Genomic DNA, 11,752 nt, shown 5'->3' with positions numbered 1-11,752 from the left:
GTTAAATCAACTAAGTAAATATGGATAAACCTAAAATTTGTCACTGCATTTCCTTTTCATTTTTTTTTTTTTTTTTTTTTGTAGATGGAAATTTGCAAAAATTTAACCAGAAAAGGATTAGGTCTAGTTTATTTGATGCATAGATACATCCAGTAGTGGTACTTGTAATTCGTTAGACACCAAGTATGCTTTTCTGAGCTGTATTAATACTGTGAATCGAAGAATTGTGCCAGAAATAAAGGGAACCCCGTTGCTAAAGGTTGTTTTTATAAAAAAAACCTGTTGATTCTCATGAGTATGATTATATATAATATAATCCACTGAAAGTTCTCGACGATTTTAGACATCGCTAGCATTCAGTTGCATCATAAAAACTATGAATTTCATTGCTTTGTTATACAGTAGTCTTATCTTATAGGCAACCCTTCGTGAGGTCCGAAAGGCGACGGTAACAGTCTTGGGTGAGAACAGGTAACAGTCTTGGGTGAGAACAGCTCTCTTCGAGAATAGAAGAAACTTACTTAGGGTTGGCAGAACCATGTTTATAAATTAGTTATACAAAAAAATTCTATGAAAAAAAATCTTCTGGTATTCAATGCTCTTGGATGAGATACAGAGGAAAATAAGTGAATGACGTCAGAAAGCGAAAAGGAAGGGCGCTCTAGACTGACAAGATCAACGAGGGCTGGTCTCTGGGCCGTGTGAAAGAAGATCAACGAGGGATGGTCTCTGGGCCGTGTGAAAGAAGATCAACGAGGGATGGTCTCTGGGCCGTGTGAAAGAAGATCAACGAGGGATGGTCTCTGGGCCGTGTGAAAGAAGATCAACGAGGGATGGTCTCTGGGCCGTGTGAAAGAAGATCAACGAGGGATGGTCTCTGGGCCGTGTGAAAGAAGATCAACGAGGGATGGTCTCTGGGCCGTGTGAAAGAAGATCAACGAGGGATGGTCTCTGGGCCGTGTGAAAGAAGATCAACGAGAGATGGTCTCTGGGCCGTGTGAAAGAAGATCAACGAGGGATGGTCTCTGGGCCGTGTGAAAGAAGATCAACGAGGGATGGTCTCTAGGCCGTGTGAAAATAGCGTGCAAGCTAAAGGGAGGGCTTAGGGAAAATCAAGGGGTAGATCTGAACAAGAACTTTAGGGAAAATGATGAAATGATGTACTGGAGATAAGTATATGTAGAGGGAGGTTAAAGAACAAAAATGTCTTGGAATAAAGGCATATGGAAAGATGCTGTTTGTCAGTGGAATAACTATTTTGAAGAGCTGAATGGTGTCATGGCGGAAGGTGTTTTATGTAATTTTGAGAATGATTGTAGAACTGACTGCTGAATATGTGAAAAGAGCAATTCAAAGGTTGAAGAATGGAAGGGAGTCAGCAACTGACGCAATTACAAGGACGAAGACTTATGAGGTTGTGATACTGAGACTGGGGGCTGACCAAGGTGTGCACGGTGTGTCTGCAAGAGGGAAAGGCTGAAGAGAACAGGCTGAGGGAAATTAATTTTCCTTTTATAAGGGAGCAAAATGGTAACTGGGATTTTGAAAATCAGAGGTTTCCCTTAGAACATTAGGAAAAAGCAATTTGTTTTTAGACAGGTATGAGGGTATGCTGGTCAAGTGCTCTTTATAAAGAAGTCGAGAGAGATATTTGGTATTAAAGGTGAAATGTTCTACATAGCAGACATAGAAACAAAAACAAAAAATAAAACCTTATGATAAAACTGATAGAAACTGGATATGAAGGGTGTTGAGAACGTAAGGTGTAACGGACAATTTACTGGGAGCGTTTGGCGTTTTATACTTTTATGGATGAAGTCAAGTGATAAGGTAGAGAAAGGACAGGAAAGTTGTGGAAAAGGAATGGGTTCGTAAATGGACTACGAATTAGCTGATGTTGACTGATGATTCAGAGTCAGTTGGTGACAACGAAGAAAAACTACTATTACAACTATCTGAAAATGTTTGTAAGAGAACAGAGTCGAAAAGAAAAACGAGCAAGACTCTGGCACTGAAGTTGAACAGAAGCCAGGAAATTGGAAACAATAATGTCAATACAGATGAAGGAAAAATGGAAGTTGTTCATTCATATAGGTATTAGGAATATATATAACAGATGACGGTAGGAAAAGGGGAGAGATGATAAACAGAATAGATGAAGGAAGGGAGATAGCAGGAACTGGATGAGAAGAAGAGTATCTGTTCAAGCAAAAGTTGAAACGTCTGAAGTGATTTATGGCGTAACACTAATTTATGGAAGTTAAGTATGGAGGATTAGGGCAAATAAAAAAAAAAAAAAAAATAGAAGCTTTGGAAGGTGAGGTGACTGTAAAATTTACAAAGGAAGAGGACTTAAATTATTCGAAATACAGAGAAAGTAATGCAGTACAGTACAAGGTTATCATAAGAGAAAAGGTGAATCAGAGTTTTTAAAATGGTTTCGTCGGCTGAGAAGAATAGAAAATGGTTGGCAGGAAGTATTATGAAGTTTAGGGGGAGGAAGGAGAGAAAGACTGAGTAAGTTTAGGCTGGAGAGAGTGAAAGAGGTGTTGGAATGAAAGGGTTTCCAGGAAGTGCAGGGATGCTTGCAAAATGGAGGTAAGTGGCACAACGTGTGTGTTTAGGGCGGTTTGATGTGTCCCTGACGAGTCGTCTGAATAGTTATATGAGGTGACTGATGTGGAAGTTTCATGCACAGAGGATTCATTCTTGAATCATCAGATATAGGATATAGGTAGTAAGTGTCTAAGATATATATATATATATATATATATATATATATATATATATATATACATATATATATGTATATACATACATACACACACACATATATATATATATATATATATATATATATATATATATATATATATATATATATATATATATATATATATTCCAGTGACTATTAATTCCAAAGGAAGCACAATGTATATGCACAGCTACATGAGAATGCAAGTATTCATTAACGTTTTTTCAAACCTTAGCTTAGACACGCAGTATACGCATGGATGCTTAGTTGCGCAAAAAGAGCGCTGTAACAGTGTATTTGAATACTAAATTTATTTTTGACAAGCTTAAATAATAAAAGAACAATGGAAACACATTAAAAAGCGCCGGACAATGGAATACATCCGTATCCTTGAGCTACTACAGATTACCTGATGAACTATGCACGGAGCGACAATGGTCTCCCAGCATCATGGTGCGAGTTATAATTTTGCTTCACGCGTGACAAGACTCTTCTCCTCCCACTCTCGAGTTTTTCTGTTCATTTTAGGTTAGGTCCGCGGCATTAGCAGCCTCCTGAAGGAAAGCAGTTGCATGATCCCCCAAAACATTTATTCAGCGTCGTGCTGAGCCAAAGTTTATTGAGGATATTCCTGGATGCAGGTAAGGGATCGGGTCTACGCATGTGGTGCTTTAGAGATGTTCTGGTAAAGCATAATTGTGAACTTTCAGTGGTTCACTGGTCAGTAGCTTGGTTCCTTGTTATGGTGAAATTCATCCTTTTCTCCTTGTGTTAACACATCTTGAGCGTGTTTTAAGTTTTACTTTCTTGTATTATTAAAACTGGCTTGTCTCTATGTGCCTGTTGTCATCTAGGGTTGTTTCGAATAACTAAAGACCTGTGCTCATTCTGTTTATTCTAAGCGAATTAAATCACGTGAATTATAATTGCCTTTAATCAGTTTATCCAGACGTGGTCTACAAAGATCATTCAAATAGTTCTCGGCCTCACCCATGAAGTCTTACAGAAAAAATAGTTCCTTTATTTTTATCAACATAGTCCCTTTAACATCGATGCAGTAGGCACACCGTAGGCACCAGGGCGGGCAAGGGGCACTAGGTAACAATTCAACGCCCCAGTCGGCTGCTTCAGCCACTGCCACTGCCACCTATGGTGTGGGCATGAGCAATGTCCTGGAGCAATAGCACTCCTGTAAGGAGCATTGCTATGCATTTCATCTTCATCACCTTTTTTTTTTCTTTTACTTGTCTAATTCTAATGTGTAATACTCCCTATTACTAGTTTAATTCTCTTTCAAGTACACACACACAAAAAACAAAGTCCATTACCTTATCAACAAATGTCATCTCTAGTAGAAACAGTCTGGATCAGCTTGGAATCGACCAAAAGTATCCTGGGAGTTTCTGCTTTATTCACCTGCTCTTATGTTAGCATACACTGTAACCAGCTTGCAATATAAAGGCAAATACTGAACTCCTGAGCATAGTTACGACTTTCAGTGGTTGTCATATGCAATCACACTAAAAAAAAGTGATGACTCCTCTTTCTAGGAGAGGCCGAGAACTTTTTGACTGACTCTTAATTAAAAATTAGGCTGAGTTTGATTTTACAAAGCACCACAAGGATATTTGCTAAATAATTTAAAAGTGAAAGAATTCAGGATCACCTTCTGCGTTTCGTTTATAATTCTATGACGGTGATAACTATTATTATCTTTATTATCATTATTTCCTTTCCAGTCAAAATAACCAGAAGGTCGGAATGAAGCTCTTCCAATTCCTTCTTATCTTACTACCATTTATACAAGGTCAGTAATCCACGCAGAATCTACGCAGACGCACAGACACACACAGTCATACACATACACAGCTATGAAGTAGGAATGTGTTAGGAAACGCGATTAGTTATTGAAAGTAAATTTTTACATAAAGAATATCCTCAAAGTAAACGTGGAAGAGAAAAAAAAATCGGGAAAAAGAGTTAGCTTATGCGTTAGTACTGACTAGACGGAAGAGCAAGTTAATAAATGTAATAGTGTGAAGTGTCTGCAAGTATAATTTAGTTGATCATTATTTGGTTGAAGCAAAAGAAATTTAAGTGAGGGAGGAAGGGGTGAAAATGTGGCTGTAAATGTACTTAAAACAAATAAATTTGGTGAGGAAAAAGTGAGAAGAGCGCATGAGGAGAAAATGGCTAAGATATGAGCCACCATTAAAGGCAGGAAGGGAAGTTTATGAGGAATGTGCAAAATGCGATGACAGGGTCATAGAGGATATTTTTGTGTGTATAGGAAGGTATGACGAGGGAATAAGAACAGTAAGCGTGGCATATGAGGAGATAAGAGGTTTTTTGAAGGAATAATTATTCCTTTTTATAAGAGTAAAGATGCCTGAGGAGACGGTCGGTCTGCATTATTGGGACATAACAGTACTTTGTATGCCAGGAAAGTTATTTTGTGGGATTTTGTTAAAGCAAATCTTACAGGTGACAAAAAGATTGACAGGGAAACAACGAACTTTAGTTATGGAACGGGTTGATAAGAAGCTTGATAGCAAAAAAACAAAAAGAAAAAAGAAAAAAGGAGAGAGATTGTACGTGGCAGACGTGGCCTAGATTTAACGAAGTCGGGAATCTAACCCAGGTGAGCCAAAAATGCTAACCACTAGACTATATTTATGTGTGTGTGTGTGTGTGTATTTGCCTGCGTATGAAAATATTCATACATTTGTTGCATTTACATTTTTATTTGTATGCAATCTTGTGAACTGAGATACTTCTGTTCATGATGGAACTCAGCAAAAAGGGAAAACCATAGATCTTGTAATGAGTGCTTTTCATTAACCTTCAAAGAATTAGTTATTACGTATGTGAAATTAATACGAGGATCATTAAGAATATTCTAATATCTTAATTACGGGGAAAAACCCAGGAAAACCTTTGTACCCATAAATTCAGTAAATGAGAGACTGGATTATGTTTTCCATAACTAGATATCTGTCCACTGATTTGTCTAATACTTTTATTCAACTTATCAGAACGGCTTTATGAGTAACTAAAACCTGATATCAATAGTCAATAATTTCATGAAGTAGTAACTTATTTTTATTTATTTATTAGAAGGCCACTCCTTGTATACGCAAGGACAGACTTGTTCCAGTGAAGAGGTTTTCCATACGACATGGCAACAAGACGACGGACTGTGTTGCCTGTGAGTAACCAGTAACACCTTTTGAAATCACGTTTACTAGGGTAACTTCTTTCTGGCTGTTTTGCTATTCGTCTGTAGCTTTAAATTCATTATTTAGGTTTTGTGAACGATGTATACCTTTGTTCAACTCAAAATGTATGAAATGCTCTCATCGTTTATTAGTTTCTAACTTGCAGTAAAATTGTACTTGGCCGTACTGATTTTTTTTTTTTTACAATAGTCAGTCCTTTCCACTACAAGTTTTTTCGCGTTGTGAAGAAGCTAGGTATTGTTTGTATGGGGGCTATACCTATGTGTAGCAAGATGCTGAAGCTATATGTTCCTTAGCCTTTACCCTATCATGAAAGTCACTTCCTGTGACCTTTAATTCTAGAAAAAATGATCATGATCAGTCAAGACCATTATTGCCGTAAACGTTTATCGCATAAGTTAGCGGATGCTTTGTATTCTATGGAGTGCCATTTTCTCTGTTTTTTGGTATCTCATACTCTTCAGTATCAGATTTTTTTTTTTACACCTTTCTGTAAAAGTGTAGAATAGACTTGTGGGTGATTGTTGTATTGTGTCGAGGCCTACCCTATTGTACTATGCTCCTGAGTCGGTGCATGAAGCGGTTATAAGTCCTCCCTTTCAGGGAAACAGCTCAATATATATATGTATATATACAGTATATATATATATATACACACACACACACATATATATATATATATATATATATATATGTATATATCTATCCATGTGTATGTATATATATATATATATATATATCTATATATCTATATATATATATATATATATATATATATATATATATATATATATATATGTATATACATATTGTATATATACATATATATACTGAGCTGTTTTCCTGAAAAGGAGGACTTATAACCGCTTCATACATACATATATATAATATATATATATATATATATATATATATATATATATATATATATATATATATATATATATATATATATATATAAATGAAATGATAGGCAGAGTCTATAGGGTCTTGGCTTTCCAAGAACGGGCATCTGTCAGAGTCGGGGATTCCATGGGAATTACCAAGACAGGTTGGTAAAACGTATCGGAAGAGTGTATTAGACCCTGAGGAACTTAAGCGTTCTGAATAAATTCAAGAGAACTTCTAGAATCCTTTGAGGAAAGTTAGAAGCATAATTACCGATTGCAATTATAATCACCGGTCCGTGAAAATTTTCCAGTGGCAAGCAGTTCATCATTTCAGCAAATTAAGTTTTTCCTTTATCCACTAGCCTTAATGTGTTCAATCTGTCAAACTCTGTCTTAATTCCTGGGAGCCCAATACCCTTATCCATTGGTCAGTATAATTTCCGACCTTATTTTAAACAATAATCTTTCGAAATCAAAACTGAATAATATGAACTGCAAATATTAGGAACTTGAGTCATTCACCTCTTGCGTGAAGTAATATGACGTCCTGATATTCAGTTGTTAGTTGAACTGAGTTGAACTGAATATAGAATTTAGGCCAAAGCCAAGCACTGGGACCTATGAGGTCATTCAGCGCTGAAATGGAAATTGACAGTAAAAGGTTTGAAAGGTGTAACAGGAGGAAAACCTCGCAGTTGAACTATGAATTAATTGTTAGGAGAGGGTGGAGAGTAAGATGGGAGAAAGAGAATAAGAAAGAAGGTACAGTAAAAGGAACGAAAGGGTTTCCAGCTAGGGGCCGAAGGCACACTGCAAAGAACCTTAAGTAATGCCCACAGTGCACCACATGAGGTGCGCTGACGGCATTAGCCCACCTACGTGGTTCAGTTGTTAGTAAGTGAAGATTTAATTTATAACTCTTGAATGGATTGTATTTGGCCATAATTTTCTTCTTCTTAGTCAATGAATTGTCAGGGGAAAACCGGATTGTATAGAAAGGGGTAATAAGATGAAATGGTGCTTGGATAAATCACACCAGTCTTGTTTTAATGATGCGAGAGCAAAAGAGGAAACTCTTCAAATATCTTTATAAGGGCGTGACGTGTATCTAGGCATGCTATGAAACCTCATATTGTGATATATTACATTATGGAGATGTTTTTAATTTCATATTTTCTTCTTCTTTCATCTGGCATATTACTTTTATTTGAATTCCTTATTTAATCATAATAATCTTAAGTTGTAAGTCTTCTTCTCCTGTTGACAGCTGTGTTGAAGGGATTGTAAACTGTGTTCCCCATGATCCAAAAGAATGCTCCCACGCTGAAGAGGTTTCCCCAGGATGCCAAGTCATGGATATTTGTGGTTGCAAATGGTAAGATGCTTTCTTGTCTATTGAACTTATTTTATCTTTACTTGTAGACACTGAATCAATACAAAATATAATGTTAAGTTCAGTGCATGAAATTTATCTTTCGTTACATTTTCATCCAACTTTTCTCCTTGCATCCTTTATTTATTTTAAAAAGTGTAGCTTTCTTTATTATGTGTTGAATAGTGAATATATGTTAATATGGACTAAATTCCTAACCCTTTCCGACAGCTTGCCTTCTTGTCAATCTTAGTTTATGTAAAATTTACTGAAGTGTAAAAAAAATTTTTATTTTTACCTTATCTATGCGATTTGCCTCTTGGATTTCCAATGCCCGTCGACCTGACACTTAAAGGTTGACCTACTACCAAATTTAGTCTCTCATGGTTTTAGACTGGAAGAAAGTGTCCAATAACGCCATGCACTGCCTGAAGCATATTAAATTTTCAGTCCCCTTAATGATACAAAACCCTTTTTGTATGATTCCTATGATGAAAAGTTTGTGATTGGGAATATGTGATTCACTCATTCCTGTAATTCCATGAAAATGTGATTTAAAATGTCTTTAGCAGGTAGGGTAAAGTCTCGATTGACTTGCTACTGGTGTTTTACCCTAGTACATATGCATCTTTTCCCAGTACCTTATCTTTATTTTAAACAATACAATTTTTTTCTCTCACATACGATTTGTGTAATCAATTTCTTTCTGTTCAAACAGGGTTTTTAAGCAATTTTTTTACTCACAAACGATTTGCGTAATCAATGTTCTTTCTAGCCAAACAGATTTCTATTCAAATTCTAATTCATATATGATCATGATCTTCGTAAACAATGTTCTTCGTGGTCCAACAGGTTTTTATGTAAAGACAAGCTTGGCGGAACTGAAGTCGGAGGGAACGCGGCCATACAGGCAAGCAACGGAGACCCCTCGGTGCCTTCTATTTCCGTGGCTGAGCTTCTGAGACAGGAACGCCATATATTTTCCGTCAGTTATAATGGGAATGACGAAGATGATACCGATGCTGAATAGGGTGGACACCGGCGATGACTGTTTTCAAGGTTTTTTTGTTTAAATTTCAACAATGTTACCGTACCTGTCTAACTAGACATTATAAGAATTACTGTGGCCCAGCTGCATTCCAGATTTTTATCAGGCAATTCAATTCATACCGTAGTTCATCTTTTGAAACTCTCGATTTAGAATATTACGTGACAAATCGTCACAGACCAGATTTGCACTTTCGATTGCACTGTGCTATCATTTGATGTATATGAAGGTTAAAGACATTTTATGTATCTACGTTAATAAATGAGTGATAATCTTTCAGAAACCCCTCTCTGTTACTTATAACTGGCTCCTCATTTTATACGAGAAGTAAAAAAGGTAATGGAAGAATGTACAGAAGTACAAAAAAAAAAAAGAAAACGGAAGCTAAAATTCTTTGCAAGACATTTCCCAATGATGGAATCAGAGATTCCAAAGGTCATTAATTTTGCTGAAGAGTAAAATATATATTAAGAATAACAAGAAGAAATTATGAAGTATTTCTTGCGTATAAATTTCTGAGCTCCGGACCCTGAACCAGATAGTACCAACTTGGTCAGCTGGACCTAGAGCTCACTAAGGGGTGATGATGATGGGTATGAAGATGATGATGACGATTAGCCAAGCTGCAACCCTGGGAAAGCAGGACGATACATGCCCAAAGACTTTAATAAGCAGAGCATCCCAGTGGGAGAAAGAAATAAAGGAATATAGATTGAAGTATGTAAGAGAAATAGAACGGAAATGAATATCAACAAATAACTTAGAAAATTATCTGAGCTCAGTAAGAACTTCTGACGTTTCAACGATTCAGCTATGTATTTGGAAAGGTTATTACACAATACAGTAACAAACTGAAAAAAAATTCCTAAAAAACCTTACTCTCTTGAACCCCCACCCCCCACAAAAGATTTAAAATTAACAGTATAATACCTAGTATTATGCGGAGGAATGGTATAGTCTGGGAGGATCTGAATTTTCAAAGGAAGAATAAACTGATGAAAAATGTCATAAATTTGAGCTAATCAAACAACAATGTCGGAAATTAATACTGATACCTAAAATGAGAAATTCCAAGTTTTCATATATAAACAGCCACGATTGTGGAACTTTATGTCTTCCTCTGTAACGGTCATGGCTGGAACTCTATGTCCTCTTCTGTAACTAGTCATGGCAATAAAAGTCTATGTCTTATACAGTAGCAAGTCATGAATATGGAAATCTATGACTTCCTGTGTTTCTTAAGCCATTGCACGTGGCTGTTTTCAAAAGGCGGTCGTCGTCATATGTCAATGAAAAGACAAAGATAGTTTAAGGAATTTTTCTTAATATTATTCATACAGTAATCAAACAACAGTAAAAAAATAACTGTAGAATTTTATGTTTATGGATTTGATAAACTCGCTTCCAAAATTAGTTAGTTTATCAGAGCGTTCAACAACTCGATCATAACGTCTCTCGATTAATATATGCCTACACTTGAGGAAAGGTAGGCATTTGAATGTACATGTGTGAACATGATATTTGCAGTTTTTGTTTTTCTTTAAAAACCAGTGTTTCGACCTTCTTACAACAGCTTTTAGTTTTCCGTAAAAGAAAACTGTTGTGCCGGCTTTGTCTGTCCGTCCTCACTTTTTTCTGTCCGCCATCAGATCTTAAAAACTACTGAGGCTAGAGAGCTGAAAATTAGTGTGTTGATCATCCACCCTCCAATCATCAAACATACCAAATTTCAGCCCTCTAGCCTCAGGAGTTTTTATTTTATTTAAGGATAAAGTTAGCCATAATCGTCGTCCTGGCGACGATATAGGATATGCCTCCACCGGGCCGTGGCTAAAGTTTCGTAGGCCGTGGCTCATACAGCATGAGCATTTAAAGTATTCTTATGCATAACCTGTCAGAAATGCTGTTTTATAAACAAAGATTGGCTATGATAGACGTTTTAAATTGCAAATGAATATTCCTCAACAAAATATGATACACTTTCGCGAGGCAAGAGCAAAGAACTTGATGTCGCCATGAACTTCGTCAGGATTATCAAACTACATATTATTCTGTCACAGACAAATACAGGATGTTTACAAACTGAACTCTTAGTGTTTCAGGGCGATTTAAAAAAAAACAAGACTAAAAATTTTAATACACGTAGGAACGAAGTTAATATACATACATATATATGTATGTATGTATATATATATATATATATATATATATATATATATATATATATATATATATATATATATGTGTGTGTGTGTGTGTGTGTGTGTGCGTGTGTGTATTCACACTATGTATAAATATATATACTGTTTATATATATATATATATATATATATATATATATATATATATATATATATATATATATATATACATATATATATATATATATAAATATATATAAGTATATATATTATGTATATACATATATACATAAATATATATATATAT

General features: G+C 35.7%; 1 protein-coding gene across 1 annotated transcript; it reads left to right on the top strand.

Annotated features, from left to right (window-relative positions):
- Nucleotides 1–3,224: 3,224 nt before the first annotated feature.
- On the top strand, nt 3,225–9,852 carry LOC136843584 (uncharacterized). The gene is made up of 5 exons (XM_067112088.1): nt 3,225–3,396; nt 4,495–4,562; nt 5,873–5,963; nt 8,152–8,259; nt 9,109–9,852. The coding sequence occupies exons 2-5, from the start codon at nt 4,517–4,519 to the stop codon at nt 9,284–9,286; spliced, it is 423 nt and encodes a 140-aa protein (XP_066968189.1). The 5' UTR covers nt 3,225–3,396; nt 4,495–4,516; the 3' UTR covers nt 9,287–9,852.
- The last annotated feature ends 1,900 nt before the right edge of the window (nt 9,853–11,752 follow it).

This window comes from Macrobrachium rosenbergii, chromosome 11 (assembly GCF_040412425.1).
Source record: "Macrobrachium rosenbergii isolate ZJJX-2024 chromosome 11, ASM4041242v1, whole genome shotgun sequence".
NCBI lineage: Eukaryota > Metazoa > Arthropoda > Malacostraca > Decapoda > Palaemonidae > Macrobrachium > Macrobrachium rosenbergii.
This window is presented reverse-complemented; position numbering and strand designations above follow the sequence as displayed.

Excerpts from the sequence above, each read along its gene's own strand:
- LOC136843584 (XM_067112088.1), top strand. The coding sequence starts at position 4,517 with ATGAAGCTCTTCCAATTCCTTCTTATCTTACTACCATTTATACAAG. Across the intron at positions 5,964-8,151 it reads GACGACGGACTGTGTTGCCT|CTGTGTTGAAGGGATTGTAA; the intron begins GTGAGTAACCAG and ends TCCTGTTGACAG. Across the intron at positions 8,260-9,108 it reads GATATTTGTGGTTGCAAATG|GTTTTTATGTAAAGACAAGC; the intron begins GTAAGATGCTTT and ends GTGGTCCAACAG.